At 42.2% G+C, this 18,753-nt stretch overlaps 1 protein-coding gene across 1 annotated transcript; it reads right to left on the bottom strand.

The window, feature by feature from the left end:
* Positions 1-1,129: 1,129 nt before the first annotated feature.
* PTGER4 (prostaglandin E receptor 4) lies at positions 1,130-11,713 on the bottom strand. The gene is made up of 2 exons (XM_027714578.2): positions 10,757-11,713; positions 1,130-3,273 (listed from the first exon to the last, which is right to left on the bottom strand). The coding sequence occupies exons 1-2, from the start codon at positions 11,585-11,587 to the stop codon at positions 2,680-2,682; spliced, it is 1,425 nt and encodes a 474-aa protein (XP_027570379.1). The 5' UTR covers positions 11,588-11,713; the 3' UTR covers positions 1,130-2,679.
* Positions 11,714-18,753: the final 7,040 nt, after the last annotated feature.

Here is an 18,753-nt window from a genome sequence, read left to right as displayed (position 1 = left end):
AGCGGACTGTGGGTGAGGTGAGAGAGGTGTAATATTCTTGTCACCCTAAAAAAAGGCGTGCTTGCCCAGTCCTTTAGCTGGACTGCTCCTGAACAGTCATCTGTGTTTGCACTGGCAGCCGAGGTGCTCCCATTTTGCCTTTGTGCACTGCCATGGAGCTGTGGCAATTCTAGTATTGCTCAGGAGACTTTGTAATCTGTGGGCTGGTTGGGAATCATGGATTTGTGTTGATGATGTGTGCTGCGAATCCAGTCCACTACCTGACACACCCAGAATGCTGTGGGCAGGAGGAACACCTCAGGGTTATCATATATGTTTGCTGAGGGAAGTTTGCTGAGGTCAGCTGCTTCAGATGGTCTATGTTTCCCTGAAGCTCTTTTCACACCACATGTATTTCTCATCAGTAATGATGATAAAGAATAATAAAATCATATTAATGAAATAATTAAAAAAATAAAAATAATAAACCCTTGCTTATTTAAAAACTAATTATACACTGTAGATGTTTAATTCTGTCATTGCATACAGTACCAATAACACTGGTGTGCTGCTTTGGGCCAGCTGCAAAGGTGTGGTCCCATATTGGTACATGTGGTGTTAGCTGCAGGTAGCAGTCCCACCTTCCTGGTCTGCCAGGTGCTATTTCCTGTCTTGGGAAGTATGGCGACTCTATTCTATTTGTTGGTAACTAGTAAGCAACAGACCATAGTTAAGTGGTTTAATTGCAAAGATTGAGGCAGATCTTTATCTGTAACTGCAGTAGGAACTTGGGTAATCTGTTCTCCAGCTTAACTGGTGGAAAACTGGCTTTTGCTGCAAATATTTGTGTAGAGATTTAACTTCACTTTCTATACATATGAAGGCAAATAAGCTCATCTGCTCCCCCGGTAAAGGACGATGTCTTTCTTTGTTTGCTTACTTAAAGAATTTTCATGGCTCTATATCAGTGTTCTTGGGAACATTTCTGAAGATGGCTACCTCTTGCTGATGGTGATCATGCTGTGGTGTTTTGGAAACTTACAGGACAAAGTATGTTTTGGCAGTAACTGAGCACAGAGCATTCCAAGATGGGAGGCTTGTTAAGGTGAGGACTTGGCACTGAATGGCAGACTCATGTAAACATCTGAGATCAAGCAGAACATTTCCATTTAATTGTGATCCCCAAAATTACTTTGGTCGGTACAACTGCTTAAACATATCAACATAAGGCTCAAGATTTTCATTACAATATAGCATTCACATGAAAACACTTTAAGCAGCATAACATGCTTAGTATTTGACAAAACATCCTCCAGATATCTGTACAGAATTATTTTGATACACAGTGTTTCTGGAACAAGATCTAACCCTTACAACATAAAACACAAAACTTCTTTTTGTCAGTGGTTAACAGCTGGTTTTGGTGATGTGTTTGCCATAAAAACTCTAGCAACAAATGCTTTTCAATGTGTTCAAGACCAAGATATAGTTCTATATAATCTATACTTTAAATGAAGATTCTGCTTCCATGGTTTTGTACATTTATTTGATGGAGTATCAGATTACACAGTCATAAAATTCTATTTACTATTTAAAGTAAAATGATAAATGTTATGAAAAAATACCTTTATTACATCAGTGATGCTTTAACTAAAGTGAATATTATGACTATTAACCAGGAGTTGAAAGTTTTGGGCCCTGATATTGAAAGCACTTCTATATGTCCTTAGCTTTACATGTAGGGAGTCTCCCTGGCAAGAGAGGGACTACTCTCATGGGCGTTGTTAAGTGTGTGCCTAAAGTGTGCAGACTGAGGGCCAAAGTACTTGGAGAGGCGCGCACGTGTCATACAGAGAAACATTCTCAGAATATAAATAAAATTTGGTTTTTTTAGTATATACATATACTGAAAACTAATATTCTTAACTAAAAGGATGTGTTTTCTTTTTCTCTCTTAAAAATGCATATATTCCCATTTCACTCAGAAAGTGCTTATGTATTCTCAGCTAGATAATTTACATCATCAGCTGTGAATCTAGCATGGACAACAAATCTAATCCAAGAATGTCTTATCAGCAGGAAGTACTGAGGGAAGAGAAGGCTGGCAATTGTTTCTATATACCTTGTATTAATAACAAACCTTCTCATAGAGAAGAATAGACTTTTAAATATTTTCAATCCTGATATATATACAATGATAAAAATTCACATTTTCATGCTTTAGTGAGACACTTTAAAATAAAATCCTCTCAGAGTAGCAGGCAGCTCTCAGAGTAGCTATGTCCAGTTCCTAGCAGCTGCCTGACATTCAGCTCTAGTACCAGAAGCTTAAACTCTTGATAGCTGAGCAACCATGGGGAGAGAAAACACAGTTCCACTAGACTTGGAAAAGGAAAAAAGAAAAGAAAAAAGCAAGTGGTGGGTCTTTTTATTTCTCACAACAAGACCAGACCATTTATGTTTCCAGTCCCATCAGACCTGCACTGTACCATTTCTGATGGCAGGGCCCAAGTGCAATGTCTGTTCCACACAGTCCTCAGTAGTCTAAAAGAAATGTACCCATCGCACAGCAAGAGAAAAATAGCCCTTTGAAGCACAGCTGAACCCCTCTTCCCATGAATAGGCAGAACACCTATCTATTGCACCAGTTTTTCCTATGTACCAGGAAGTATCCCCAGGGTTGATGCCTTTCATGGCAATCTAGATGCACTTTTCTGATAAATTCAATGTCTCTGTGGGGAAGGTGACCTGGAGAGGGCCACTTTTGGATGTGGAGCTGGCCCCGCCGCCAGACTTGATTTCATTCACCAGGAGGACACTCTCGGAGTCCTGTCCCTGTGAGGAGTCCGAGGTCTCGGAGCTGCGCAGTGTCCTTACAGATGTGGTGTCGGACTGGGCCAAGCTGGCGCTGGGACCTGGGAGCAGCACGTGGCCCCCGATGCTGCTTTCACTTAACTCCGGGGGGTAGAGCAGCGTTTGGGAGGTGCTGCTGATCTCCCTCAGCTCACGGGAGATGAATGAGGGTGACTGACTTGACATGGCAGAGGAGGTCCTGCGCCCATCCACGCAGTTGAAGTTGCCCCCTGAGTGCTGCCTCCGAGCCCCTCCAATACGGCAGAAGAGGCACTTGATCTTCTCAATGGCTTTGCTGAGCACAGTCTTGCGGAGGAGGATGTAGACCCATGGGTCCAAAATGGGGTTCACTGAGGCGATGCGGATGGCTTGCAGGTCAGGGTTTTGCCTGACATCCTTCACTGGTGCCGGCTGGTACAGCTGGTTCACGAAGACACGGACCTACCCAGGACATGAGGGAAAAGGAAGACACAGTTACACAATTGCATCAAGAAAGTAAAGTTTACATTTCGAAGCAGAGATCTACATTTGCTGCTGCAAGCTATGACAGAAGAAGAGGCTGGCGAGGTCAGGCATATCAGACTGGCGGCCCTGAGTTCATTTTTCGAAATAGCAAAAAAAAAATCAGACAGATGAGAATTGGCCACCTATGTTACATGTAGGAAAGGACTGGATTTTTCTCTTTTTTTGCCTCATAATTAATCCCTGAACCTCCAACTTTTGGCTGATGTTTTTAAAAATTCCTGTGAACAAAGATGTAGACTTGTATCCTGCCTCCTTGGTACACCTTGAGTCTTATGCTACCTGCAACGAGGTAACTGACTGGGGAGACCCGATCGGTTCCTCCAGCAAAGGCCTTATCATCATTTAGAAATGAACTCAAGCACAGATGATAATCCAAGTACGCAAGACACTGGAAACAAGACCAGAGTTGTTGATTCACGAGTTTAGAAATGCATTTTCCTGGCACCTGTCCTTACTGGAATCGTTTATATAACCTGAAATGTTCGCTTGCTGCAGCATGGTTTGGAAAAATAGAAATGTAAAAAAAGAAGGGAGGGAAGAAAAAGAAAAGTTCTCCTACACAAGCCAGCATTTTGGTTTTACCTACAAAGATACTGAAGAAGTGGTCAAGAATTTAAGACGTTGAAGTTGCTGTGTGAAGTGACTATTTAATTAGCAATTTTAGTTTATCATGCACAAAATTTAAATCTAAAGGATCCTGTCTTCTACACAGAAATGTCTTCTTCAGCTTATTCATCTAGCTGCTTCTTCAACTGGTCCCTTTCCTTGTTTAGAAGCCACTTTTGTAAATGGTACTATGAGTTAGGCACAGTTCAGTTTCTTGGATATCATCTTTCTAGTGTCACTAAGGAGAATGGCATCACAGGAGTTGGTTATGTTGATCAGTCTCTAATAGCTGTTCTCCACTTTAGCAAAACTGTGCAATGTCCAATTACAGGAAGGCCTAGGAAAGCCACTGAAAAGTGGATAGTGAAGATTCTATTTTCTTCAGATTCTCTAAGGTAAGTCAAAATAAATAATTATATTTTTATCTGATACAATAAAAATCCAATAGCAAAATGATGAGGTTTTAGAATCTCATCCTTTACTCCTGAAATGAATCAAGTCTTGCCTAGCTAGGAGGTTACAGACAAGGAAGCAAGCAAGCATTTAAATAAATAAGCCAAAGTAGGACAGCCCTCTTAGGTAATTTTTATTAGAAGTCCTGCATGTGAAGCCATCCAAGTCTGATGAAAACTTTCACAATACTTGAGAAATCTTCCTGCAAGAGGGCAATGTGGTGGCATTCAGCCTTGTCAGGATTCAGAGATGGAGTGTGCTCCAAAGCTATCAATGAAGTATGTTTAGAATAACACAACGTCCCTCTGTGGAAGCCCTGTGCATACAGCCTCTCTCAAACAGTCTGTCAAATTGATGGTTGACTGTATTTTCTTTCTCAGCACTTTTCTCTAGGATTATGGGTAACCTAGTGAATTCAAAATATGGGAAAATCTTGAATTTAAACAGCAATATAGTGATCCCAGTTCTCATTACTTTTTATGATTTCTAACACAGCAGATGTCTTTTTGACAACTAATTTCCTGACCTTATTTATCTCTTAAGCCAAATGTGCCATTCAGGTACTTCAAAGAGTATTCCTATGCATAATGAACTTATTTTTACGGCTTTTTCCCCCTTTTATTAAGCACTTTCCTATTATTTTTAATATTTTTCTTTTTTTTTAACCATTTATTTTATAAATAAATGTATTTATACACATTTAAATTTAACCTACTTGTTTTATAAATAATTTTCGCTACTTATGTTATAAATAAACAACAAATAAATGGTTTATAAATGAATTCTTTTAAAATAAATAGCTTAGAAATAAATTCTTCTAAAATAAATAGCGTCCTTTGCGATGTTGTGTCGCTATGTGGTTCCATGACTAAGAGAAGGCGAGCCTCTCCAGTAGCCGGGATTTTTAAATACCTGCAGTTTCGCTGTTATTCGTTGATGATTCCTTAAAAAACGTCCATAATTAGGGATGGAGGGGGTCCCGTCCCGCCGGGGGCCGGGCGGTGCCGTTCCCGGGCTCACCGCGAGGTGGCACCGCTGCCCCGCCCGAGGGGACTGTACATGGATGTGCAGTATACGTGTGTGTGTATATATAAAATATATACCTAATATGTAGTATATGGATGTATAAAGTGCATGTATATATATGTATTTATAACATATAACTATATGCAGGTCACATATATAATCGCGCCCAGGCCGGGTGTCCCCGGGGGGATGGGGGGGCATCCAACCTGCACCTACATCTCAATGCTTCCCCAAACGCCCCTTTCCCTGCCCCGCACCGCAGACCCCTCGTGCAGGCGGAGGCACCCCGCATCCTGTGGATGCCGGCGGTCTGTGTGTATTTCAGGCGCTGAGCACAGGGCAGGTGCATGCCCCACGGCGGGGACCCTCCCTGCCAGCAGCTCACACAGCCCCACGCAGCCACGGCTGGGGACAGGAGACGTGCGTAGGGAGGGATGTCCGCTGACAAACTCACCCGGGTCAAACAACCAGAAGGCACGCTTTGAAGACAACAGAGGCAATACACAGTTCAACTCGGAGACGTGATTTTTTATTTTTTTTTTAATCTTTTTTTTTAACTTGCAGCTATAGTTACACGTCAGTGATTTAATAGTCGGATTGTTCTTTTGATAAGCAGCACGTGAAACTAAGGTACCTGTTCCACCTTTCTCTCTCTACCTGGCAGACTTTGTGGAAAGGCGAAAATGTCTTCAGGTGGTGGTTCTGTGGCTGAAAAGGACTATTGCTGATGGTACAGTGCAGTTTGCTTTATGCTATCTCTGCATGCTTTATTTCCTTTTGACTGATACACAGCATGTATAGGTTAAACATTCATAGAGTGGACCTATTCAGTGGAAATTCTGACTGTACAAAACTGTTTCTACTTCCCAGAAAGGTCCCATAGATCTTATTAGAAGCTTCCCAGAATGTCATATGCATGTATCAATTCAGACCTGTGACTGGGGTTACATCTTAAGCACAATAAGGTAGAAAATTTATCTATGTTGGAATGTCAGTTCTATCCTTCTTCACTTATTGGTGAAACAACATTTACTAACGTATCATATAAAAGAACAGCAAGCAAGGTACCCTGTTTCAGCTAAAAGTCCTCTGCTGCAGGAGGTAACATGATAAAAAGATACTGCCTTGCATCTGCTGAGCAAGTGCCAAGTAAGTGGAATCCACTAAGTTATCTAATCCGATGCTTGAATTTGTGCAATTTGAAATCCTAATTAAAGAAAGAAGGAAGCCAGAACAATTCAAATCTCTAAAGAACGAGTTTTGTATGTTAGCTTTGTAACGGTAGAATCCAGACAATGTATCTTATTTAAAAGTATGAGCAGTTTGTTTGCAATTAAGAAGCACATAGCTCTAAGGTACGTTGAGTTTATGCTCATGATAGGTAGTCGTGGGATCAAAGTTCTGCGTGCTGTTTGTGCTTTTCTTTTGTACTAACTACAGATGGAAGTCATGATTTCTAATCCTATGAAGCATTATAAAGTGACTTTTATAGTTACAGTCACACTAGTAATTGTCTTCACAGCTCCTACCTGCCCTCAAAATCTCCCCACATGCTGATAAGATAAATTTAAAAAACGTATATGGCAGTAAGCAGGAACAAGTTTTTCAGCTCCATAAGCCAATAACCTTTGCCCTTCAAGGGGTTAGTGTCTGCTTGGTGGATACTCCACTACTAAAAAATAATGTCTGACACCTTGCAGTCTGACACTGCAGACAGTGCCTGATATTAAAAAGTTGAAAGCAGCCAAGCCAAAAGAAAATCCACTTTTAGTTCAATTAAACATCAAGTTAGAAACTCCTGATTATTTCAGGCAATCAACAAGATGTACACCCTGAAACATTACATTTTATTTTTCATCATAATTTAACAACAATGTTCAGTGGTCAGGATGAGAAAAAGACCTCACACTTAAAAATTTTAAGAGTATTTGACAAACTGCGGGACAGAATTACAGACTTTGAGTAGTGTGTGCCTATTTACTCTTGAAAGAGTTTAGTGTTCTTTAAAAGGCTGGATAATAATTTCTACTCTCTCCTTGACAAAATCCCTCCTAATATATCTTATTCCCTACATTTTACACTGTCCAATTCTAATTTCTAAAAACTCAAAATATTTTAAGAGATGACATAAACAGTGTGGAGATAAGAGTCAGCACATAACCTATGAATTTTTCTTATTTAATTTTTAAACAACTGTCAGATTTGTGTCTTTCACACCGCTTTCTGCACATTGAGAACACACTGTTATATCAGAAGTTTCCTTTCACAATTTTTTTCATTTAACTTCTCTGATAAATTTGATCAGCTCCCAGTTCTGTCAAATTCATTCATCATTTTACATAATCCCCATGATCTTGTTACAGCACTTGTTACTGTAAAATTTTGCTGATTTTATGAGTAAGTCACTAAAACACTAAACAACCCTACTTGTGAACTATGTGCTGAAGCATTTCATTATTAAAAACTGCTGTTCTCTGTGACTCAGTTATTTCAGAGCTATTTAATATTTCAAGACCTGAGTTTTGTTTTTTTTTTGTCAAACCATAAGTATCTGCTATCTTATTGTCTTGTGAAAATGTTCATTCTAAAATGTTAGAGGTTTATGTGTCTCTTTCAGCAGTTGCTTTGCTCTGACTTAACTGGTGGTTTATTCAGCTGAAATCATCAGCAGGAAGTCAGCTCCCCAGAAAACTTCAGTCACAAAGCACCCTCTGAGCCCACTCTGTGTGTCTGAATCATGCTGGCACCACCACTTCACCATTTGTATAGTCTTGATGACTGCCAGGCTGACCTATTATAGGTGAGCCTCTCAGTCAGTGAGGACTTTCTAAAACTCCTCTGAGTCATGAAAATGTAAGTCTGTATCTTAGTAATTTACATATTTCTGCTAGTGGCTCGTTCCCAGGATTTATAGCATAAAAGTGTCACTTCTTAGAGTTTCCCCATTCTTAACCTCAGTGTACATACACCCAGAGGGCTTAACACAGTGTCATGCATGGCAGTACATCATGGCACAAAGAAGCACATGTGGCTGTGGCTTATTCCCACAGAGGGAGGCAAATGACTTAAAAAATCTACTTAACAATGAAGAAATTTAACCACACTGGACACTTTGATGATGTGAATCTATGTGGTTATTTAGTTGGGTTTTTTTTAGAGAAAGGTTCCTTTTATTTTTAGTCATACATTTAAGTGAAATTAGAGTCTCTTACCTCATTTCAGATATAGAAAATATGTGCTGGTTTAGCAGGGAAAATCTAACTTATGTGAACACTCCCAAGGTAACATTGTGCCTTTGTAAGAAGTGAAATCAAGGTCTGGGAGAACTACACACCTTTATCACCTGCACCTTCACATACCTCTGCTATATGCAAGTTTTTCAGTAGCTACCGTTTAAATAATAAACCTATTGCCTCATCCAGCTTCATTAATTTTAACTCCCAACGATCCAGTTCCCTTTCTGGTAACCCCTACCTCTTGATTTTTTCCCCCCTTTTTTTTTTTAGGTTTATGTGAAAGACTGCCTAGGTCCAAATGGATATAAACAATTTCATTTTCCATTTCACATCCAGTCTCCTCAGCCTTCCTCTAGCTGCTTTGCCACAGGATAAAGTTTGGCTTTTTTCTGAAACTGCTGAAGTCTATCTATCATGTTACAACACTGTATTTAATTCACAGAACCTATTCCCTGCATTTACCAGCACCTCTTGAAAATGCAGTATTGTTCCTTTTGTGAAGTAGCTGTTTTCATGCTAAGTTAATCAAATTAAGTAGTCACCCCTCGCTACTGTCGGTGTTTGGGCCACCTGATGCATCCCCCTGCAGCCAGTCAGCTCACTCCCGCAGCTTCTGGAGCTGGACTGCGGGGCAGGCTGTCTAACGCGTGTGCTCCTCCCAGGGACACCCTGTGTGCAGCTGCGGCAGCACCTCTCGACCTCCTTCAGATGTCAAGCAAGGAGCACATTAGGCACTGTGCTCGGTCATGCCTCGGCAAAGTGACAACGCCGAAGAACAGGAGCCGGCAGCCTGGGCACTGGTGCTCCAGCACAGCTACACTTCACTAGCTCCTGTTTATGTTAGTAATGTGGCAAAACTGGCCCAACCCTTGTGATTACAGCTCCTCTGAGCTGAGGGGACGGACTCGCTGACAGCTGAGTCCTGTTCACATGCCCTTCTCTAAACTTCCTTACACTGTTTTGCATCCCCAGCTGGCCAGCTGTATTTGACATACATTATACCCCCTCTGTGACAGAGGGATCACCCTACTGATGATAAACCACCTTAAAACAATCCTTCCAAAAACACCCTTCTGTCTGACAACCACTGCATGGGTCCCTACTGTGTTTTGGAACATGGCAAATAAGGCAAGACAGCTACTTGTTTAATGTCTCTGAGCCAGAGGAGGACAGAGGTTTGCCAAGCTTTATTATGGTGCCTGCCAAACAAGAACTGAGCTTCCAGCTGGTGGGTTTCATTTGGGTTTGTCTTTCTTGGAGATAAGGTGGAGGAACAGAAAAATGTGGATTCCGAGTGTTCGATTTAATGACACTAATTATATCAGCCTTTTCAGAAAATTAGCAAATGGTTAGTGGTAATGTTATTTGACATTTCAGTATGATCTCAAAGTTTATGTGGGCCAGATTCCTCCAACACTCATTTAACTGAGCAATACTGCAACAGGTGGTTCCACTGAGTTTACTCCTCCTACTGTGTGGGGAGCTCCTGGAGGGATGTCTGTGTGGGATCTACCTCAGAGATCATGCATGACTCCCTGAGGAAGGGAAGCTTAGCTCAGGTTTTGGTTGTCAGGCACTCTGAACGTTGCTGGTGCTAGGTGAACACAACCCTGTCTTCCCTCTGCACATCAAGGATCGCTGTACAGCATATACTTTCCTGTTCAGCAGCAGTATGCACAAATTTGAAACACACCAAACATCTAGAAATGCAGGCCAGACCCAAACCTCACTCATCACAAATTAATTTTGCAGGTGAACTTTAAAGTGCCTTTAGCTCTCAGTAGGATTTTTGCTATGTGAATTCCAGCTGAACGGCAGAACGATCATTGAGAATTTTTGGCACTCTATTTTAACCAACCAAAGGAGTCCAGGACTTGGGATAAGCATGTTTCTTTTTGTGTAAATATAAATCTACTCAACTTTCTCTCATCACGCACGTATGTTAGCAGCCTTTGAGTTATTATAACCCTTTGTGACACTAGCTAAACAGGAATCTGTCCTACAAGCACAGACTAGGAGGAAAAAAGACTTTGCATCTGTTTGATGGAACAGAAGTAAGGTTGCATGATGTTACTCACCACCAGAGGAATGGAGCAGATCACCACCACCAGGGAAGTGGCAATGAGCAGAATGACCATCTGGATCTCTGCTCCGGCCATCCGACGGAAGCTCCGGCGTCTGCGAAAGTCAGATAAACGGCTGGAGGTGGTGTCTGTCCCCAGGGACGTGCGTCTCATGAACTGGCGGTGCATGCGAATGAGGGCCACGCACACCAGGATGTTGCAGATCACAGTCACCATGATCAGAAAGGAGCTGAAGCCTGCATACATGTAGGAATATGCTGCATGGGTGGCCTCCTTTGTTCGCCAGTCTATGAAACACCAAGTGTAAGGGTACTGCATGGTAGATTTGCCGAGCCCCATGCTGGGGAGGGCGCAGAACAGCACGTTGGAAGCGTAGATGGCAAAGAGTGTGAGCCCTGCCAGCTTCTTGTCCACGTAATGGTTGTAGAAATAGGCATGGTTAATGGCCAGGTATCTCTCTATAGACATGGCACAGATAATGCTGAGGCCAGAGAGTCCAAAGAAGAGGAGGATGAAGGAGCTGTACTCACACAGAGCAGGTCCTCCTGGCCAGCGGTTCTGCAGGTAAGTGGCAATCGTGACTGGACTCACCAGGCAGGTCCCCAAGAGATCGGTGACAGCCAGCCCACAGACCAGCGTGTAGAAAGTGGTCTCCTTCTGCTCCTTCCTGGACTTGCAGAGCACCACGATGGCTATGAGGTTGCCCACCACGCCGAAGATGAACATGACGGTGGGGATGGTGGGGGGCTTCCCGCCCTCGGCCCCGCTGGCGGTCCCGTTGGCGGAGCCGTTCGCAGGTGACATGATGGTGGAGTCGAATGACATGATGCTCACACTGCAGGCGGCGAGTCCAGAGACGGCAAGGTCGGCTCCGAAAAGGAAAGGACGAGGAAGGAAGGGACGGGGGTTGTTTAGTGAGAAAGTAAAAATTCAAATGAGCAAGAAGTTTAAAGAAAAAAAAAAAAGTGGCGTGTTTCAGTTAAGGAAAGAAAGAAAAAAAAGTCCTAAAAAGGGGCCGAAGAGGGGTACCGTCCGGCAGCCACCGACCGCAGCCGGGGGAGTCGTGGCTGCCTGTTCCTGCCGCAGCTCCGCGCCCAGCCCGGAGGGGGATCGGGGATCGGGTCCCGAGCCAAGCGGGGCCGAGCGGAGTCGCCTCACCGCCTCTCACTCCGACGCCGGCCAGCGCTCAGCGCCGCGCTGGGGCGGCCCTGCGCGGGCGTGCGGAGGTGCCCGAGGGGGCGGCGTGAGAAGGTGCCGAGGCAGCGCGGTGGCCGCGGATCATCCCCGTCCCGCCGGCCGGCGGTGTGCGGGGCGGTGCGGAGCCGTGCGGGGAGCGGGCGCTGTGTCCGTGCCCGCGGCGCTCCCGCCGAGTTTCGCCGCGGAGGGCGGGGGCGGCCCGGGCAGCTCCTGCCGCCGCTCCCCGCCCTCGCGCGCCATTGGCCGCGCCGCCCGGGGCAGGTTGAACGGGGCCGGGCCGGGCCGAGGCGGGCGGAGCCGGGCGCGGAGCGGGCACCTGTCCGAGAGCTCCGCGCCCCCCGCGGCCGGAGCCGCCTGTGCCCCCGAGGGGCGGGGGGCGAGGAGTGTGAGAACCGGCTGCTCGCGGCTCCCCCAAAGCGCTGGACGGCGCCCCAGGGGAGCGGTGTTTCCCCGGCAGCTGCCGCGCCCACCGTGCTCCGCCGTGGGAGCAGGGAAGGGAGCCCGGGCTCCACGGGCAGGGCTGAGCCCGTGGGAGCCCCGCTCGTACGCGGGCCGCTCGTCACAGAGGAGATGCCACATGCCGGCAGCCGGTGCTCTGGTACCGGGGCAGCGTGACCGCCTTGTCCCACTGAGATCTGATGTACGGCTGATTTCCTGATGTACTGTCTGAATCTGGCCTCTGTTTTGCGTGGGTACTGAGCACAGGAAGGGTGTGTGTACATTCAAGGGATGCATTTGTATGTTCCAAGAACTTGTTGGGTCTTGACTGAGACAATCGCGTATGAATTGGAAATAGGGTTGCACTTGTTGGCAGAGCACTATGATTGTAGTTCAGTCTTATCTGGGCTGATGGAAGGGCAGCAGTCTCTTTATGCAGTGCCATGTGTGGCTTTCACCCGAGAGATGATGGTGGTGATGTAGTCCCTAGCCCAGAGATGTCCACGCCAAACCTACGACCACAAGTATGTGCATGAGTGTTTGTACTAGTGACCTGTGCTAATGCTTTTGGCTGAGGGATGAAGCTCTGCACTGTCACAATGGACTTCATACCCAGGTTCAGCTGGTCTAATGCCCTTTCTTGTACACTTGGTGACCTTAGTTGATAAAAAGAATACAACAACCTGTGTCCCAAAGCATGACTTTTATATCCTCACAGGAACCTCCTCTCTGACAAAGAGAGGCAAAATGTCATAAAAATCTATTACTTGTTAGTCCTATTATCCTCCTCTCTCTATTTTTTTTTTTAAGGCCTGTGAACATGATGCCTGTGGACTTGCTATCGGTAAAGGTACAATAATACCATGACATACTGATGACAAAAATACTGACAGAACAAAATATGTGAGGACAAGTGTGTACTGTGGGAAAGAGAAGAAAGAGTTTCAGTTTTCAATGCTGTATGAGCAGACATAAAGAAAAAAAGCTTTTTTTTATTTGATCAGCTTTTTAGTTATCTAACTGCTTTGAAAACTGAAATTCAGGTTTAGTAAAAGCTTTTATGTAGTGCATATAGAGATAAAGAACCTATGGCAGTGGTGTTGATCTGGTCTGCTCAGAGAAAACAAACAGCACTTTTCCTTTCATTTTGCTAGTATTGGCAGCTTTTTGTCTTTTACAAAATTAGAAAGTCATTCTGTCACAAGCACAGAGGTACACGTGGGAGCAGAGGTTGCTCAATTAGGTTTGCCTAATTGTCAGAAGCAAATTAGAAGCACTTCAAAATAATTCTCAAAGAAAGTACAGCACAAAGGTTGTTTTTTCATATCTTTTAAACAGTTTTCTGACTGTTCCAGGAAACCTGAACCAGGTTCAGAGCAAGCTCTTAATTCAGGAAGTGTAATTGCATGTGCTTTCTCAATAGTCCTTCTTTCCTGCACTGATACTTTGGTGTTCTGGCATTAGAGGCCATAATTTGGGATTAAATTGACACAGGTGCAGCAATATTTACTAGTATGGGAAAAGAACTACCTTGCTTCTGTGAAGCGGTACAAAGGTTTTTGATGACTAAAGGCAGAGGAAATTATCTGTGTTTCTTTGTTGCTGCCTTTTTTCCACTTTTCTTATCTGCCCATCCAGTCTTTTGAGGTATTTAGACCATCTCAAAACAGGCTGTGTGTCTTCAGAAGGCTCAGTCTATAGTAGAGGTTGCTCAGGTCGTTCTGTGGGTGCATTGACATGAGTGTATATGTGAAAGAGTGAATGCTATCTTTTGCTCTGTAAGGTCTGTCTTATAATGGATGCATCTGAAGAACTAATTAAAAGGTGTGACAAAGGAAAATCAATGAAGAAACAACAAAAGTATAATTTTGAGTGCAAAGATAGTAAGATCAGTTTTGTGAAACAATGTTAGTTCTTTACTTAGAGAATATTATAGAAGTCACCCACAGAACTGTGGGACAGGTTTCATGTTAGCTTACTGTGTCTTCCCACTGCGTAGAACTTTCAGAGTTTTAGAAAAACGCAGTAACTTTTGGGAGTTTCCCTCTGAACTAATGGTAGAACTCCTAGTCAAGATGAAATGTATAATCATGTGAAATCCTTAGTCTTCAGAGCAAAGAAGAGACTCAAAGTGGAACTGAAAATATGAAGAAATTCCACTTGTAACATGAGTTGTCATGCTCTCATAGCTGAAATGTCACATGTTGTATCATTGAGTAACCACTAAAGAACTTCTGTTTGTGAGGAACGACTTAGGTGAGAAAATATGATGAATTAAAAATGAAAGCTTTAGAGTGGTAACCATCTATGGAAATTCCCCAATTAATTTAAAAAATACTAGGTTAGAAAACAGAAGGACAGACAAACTAGTTAGAATTTACTTTTACTTGCCTTAGAGTAAACTTTTCTGATTATAATGTTACAATTTTTAGAAGGTTAATTCTGAAACATGTGAGTCAACTACTATAGCCTAATTAGTTGAGCTGTGTACCTAACTGTGCTCATAGTTCTAGCCTGATGAAAGATTTTAATTAAAATATTTGACTTTTTTTCTTCCATGGCATATTTATTCAGTGTGTCTCATCTGCCAAGTGATATCCCTTATAAATCTCCTTTAGCCAGCTGATGGTTCCAACACCTTACCTGCACTGCTCAGAGGCAGCTGGAACATAGGCAAATAAACTATGCACTGGTTTCCCTCCTGTGTGTAACTGTGGTTTTAACACCAAAATGCTCATGTAGACATTTGAACTGATTGGCATTTTCTGGCAGTGCTTCTACGAGCTCTGCTTCCAGAGGAGCTGTGTGTTCAGCAGTGGAAGTGTATATACAGCCAATTTTGGAGCCTTTGGACTGCTCTTAGTGTGCTGCAGGTCTGAAAAACATTTTGCATGTTAAACTCCCATTACATATCTGGAGTTCAGTAACATTTTTGACTTAACAGTTTGCTAACCTTTCACCTTTCATGGGAAAGTTGTGTATGGGAAAACTTTATTGTTGCTTTTTTGCTTAAATTTTGTTCAGCTGTCATACTTTTGACACATAAAATTTTTCAGGAGAAAACCCAACTGTTGGAGTAAACTCTGTCTGTATGCCAAAATAAAATAATTATTAATAGACAACAGAGGTAGACTGAACCAAATGTTACATAATGATCTTTCTTCAATGAATAATTAAATGAAAAATTACACAAGGAGTAAGTTGAAAAAAAATATTTCAAAGGAAGTGGAAATTCTGTAACAGCATTTGACAGAAGTAGCATTGTAAGTAGATAAAACTTTTATATTTTAAATATTATAATACTTTTCTGCCCACATATTTTTGTATAAAATCATCACAGCTAGTAACGGTAATATTTATTTTTTTTAGGAACTCTGGTTATTACCAGTATTACTAGCAATGTTACTAGCACTTCTCGTACATTTCCGTTGTTCCTGATAAAACATCTTGATGAGTGGGGGCTTTCCCAGGGCGGGTGAATTTTCTGGTGAGTGAGAGCAGTCGTGTCCCATTCCTGCTCTTCTTGCTGCATGACTATCTAGGAGAGAGCTGCAAGCTGCCACTGCCAGGGGATCTAGTGGTGCTCTGGCATGCAAGGCACCTCTGCACTCCCGTGGGACACTATCATGCCAAAATACACAGCTCTGTAATTTACTCCACTGTCATGTGTTCCATATTAGTCAATCATGCTACTGAATTTTGGTTTTTTTTTTGTTTGTTTGTTTGTTTGTTTGTTGTGGTTTTTTGTTTGTTTTTTTTTGGGTTTTTTTGTTTGTTTGTTTTTTCCCTGTTTAAATGATGCTGTTAATCTTTATAGTACACTGAATGGGTTTTTCCTCTGTAATAGCATTTGTCACTGTGGTGATACATAGCTCTATTTTAGCAGTTATGAAGTCTGCATTAATAGTTAAAATACTTTTAAGTTATTTTTTCAATTCATTTCTTTGGAGCAGTGTAGGTTAAAATAGCTTCTCTCTCAACTGTTGCTTATACTGCTTTTGTTTTGGGGCTTGTTTTGGTTTTTTTGTTTGTTTGATTTGTTTGTTTTGTTTTGTGGGTTTTTTTAAGTTTGGCGGGTTTTACTTGCCTTTCAGAGGCCAACAGCAGAAATGGGAAGTTCTTAGAAGAGTCCTTAAAATAATTTTGACTATTTCAAGCATTACCTGATGAGTTGTAAGTAGCCAACTAAGTCAGACCCTATGCAGAAAAAAAATGTTTTGAGTTAAATGCCTCTTGGGCACAAACTGTTACCTTCACTGAAGTAAAATAGTATTTTAAAATAAATGCTGGATTAGTTTTACAGGGGACTTTAGAATATACTTTGAAAATATTAGTAATTGGAGGTTTTTGTATTTTATTAGCTTTCTGCAGCTGGTGCTGTGTGGTGTTTCATTTTGTTGTGTGGAGTTGCACTACAGTAATCAACAGCTGTGGTGGAAGCTGAAACAGCCCGAAACTGCACAGGAAGTAGTTATCTGGCAGGTCCTGTCCCAGTCTAGCTGTTCTGCAGATTTTCCTTGAGAAATAGTAAGACTGAAGACCCTTTCCAAGGGTCCTGACTGTAATGCTGGGGCAGTATCTGTGTGCCAGAAATTTCAACAAAGTATCAGGCTTTATTCTATTTGGGTTTTTTGTTGGTTGGTTTTTGGTTTTTTTTCCTTTTTTTTTTTTTCTGGAGGTGTGATGATGGTATTCTAGGGTGTGTTTCACAGCTATATTCTGTGGCTTTGTAGAAAGAACTGAAGCTGTGCATTTTTGTTTGAAAGTTGGAACTTTTATCAACTCTTAAAAGCTGTGTACCAAAGGCACCTGTGGTGAGATCAGTGAACCTGTGATTTTTGCAGCTGGATTAACAGTCATGGAAGTGGCTTAACTCATGATATGGTTTTGTAGCATTCCTTTCTTTTTTGTCATACTTGGCTTTGTTTTTTGTTTAACACCTCCATGTAAAATAAACTGAAGTTTCTCTGGAAAGCATACAAGCTGTGTACAAACTGTGTTCTCTGTTTCTATCATGATGCACTCCAAGAAGATGGTCAGTAATTTTGAGACGAAATTTATTTTCTTCCATGAAGGTACCTGGACCATCTTCAGAAAGAGGGACGAATCCTTTATAGTATATGCTGAGGCTGTATTCTACCTTGGCATCATGAAGGCTGGCTTGGGCATGCGATTTGAGGATAGATGTGAGTTATGATCAGCCAAAAGTTTAATAGAAGTTTCTTCTTGTACCATCCTGCCCACTGTGGGGCTGGATTTGAAAGTGTTTCTAGCTGTCAGGATGGATTAATAATTAGTAGTGGAATGCAATGGCTCTTTTGTTATCTGGTGGAAGAATTATCTGAATAAATGCTGAATCTGGGCTCTTTCAGAAGGATTTTTCTTTTTTTATATTGCTATTGCAATTATTCAGAAAGTTTTTGTACACTATGTAGTTACCGTATGTGATCAAGTGTTGCACAGGGTGAACTATATCACATTAAGTATTGAATTCTGAAAGATTCCAGACCAAGAAAATAATAGTACAAACCAACAAGCTACCAGATACTATTTGTAAATCAGCAGCTTTGTTCTTAGAAAAATCTACTTAAGCTCATTGAAAAAAGGCTAATTTTGTGTGAATGATTCATGTATTAGGTGAGTCATTATCTTTCACTAACATGACACTGGCTGCAAAATCGTTGGAATAAGCTCCAGCTTTAGTAACTCTGCAACAAATGATGAACTATATTTGCTGCTGAATGCCTCAAAGAAGGTCGGCAAGTTTTTAAGATGTTTTCATGCCTGTAAATTCTCTCTTATTCCAGCAGAGGGTAGTTTATCCTCTAGGAAGCTAGGTGTGCTGAAGGAATGATCAGGAAAGGTAACTTAATGATTCCCATTTCCTCTTATTTTAGATAGGGCAATAAAAATTAACTTTAACAGACTGACCTCATAAGATTAACAAATACTGAAACATACTGTTAGGCTACAGTATGTTCTTAGGCCGGGACTGGAAAAGGCAGCCAAATTCAACAGTAGTCCCATTTCTGTCCTGCCACCAAGTGCTTAATTTGCCCTTCAAGAATTACTGCAGTTTGTTTGTCTGAGAACAGTTGCATTATCAGCCTGATGCTTAAGGGCTACTTCACTTTCATTTGTCAGCTAGTAAAGTAAATACAATATGAAGCACTTTTTATTCTGAAAACCTAAAATCATTATAGTTGAAGAGTATTTGACTTGCTTATAGTTTCTTAAAAACTCTTTTTGCACTGTACCCATTGCTGCAGCTGTTGCTAAGGAGGATATATATTTGTGGGTTGTTTTGCATCTGCTCTCTGCTCTGCTCACTGGTGACTAGGGGGATGCTCTTTCTG

This window comes from Pipra filicauda, unplaced genomic scaffold, assembly GCF_003945595.2.
Source record: "Pipra filicauda isolate LSUMZ 115617 unplaced genomic scaffold, ASM394559v2 scaffold52_size3558583_pilon, whole genome shotgun sequence".
NCBI lineage: Eukaryota > Metazoa > Chordata > Aves > Passeriformes > Pipridae > Pipra > Pipra filicauda.
Note: the sequence above shows the minus strand (reverse complement) of the source record. Positions and strands in the feature narration are given on the sequence as shown.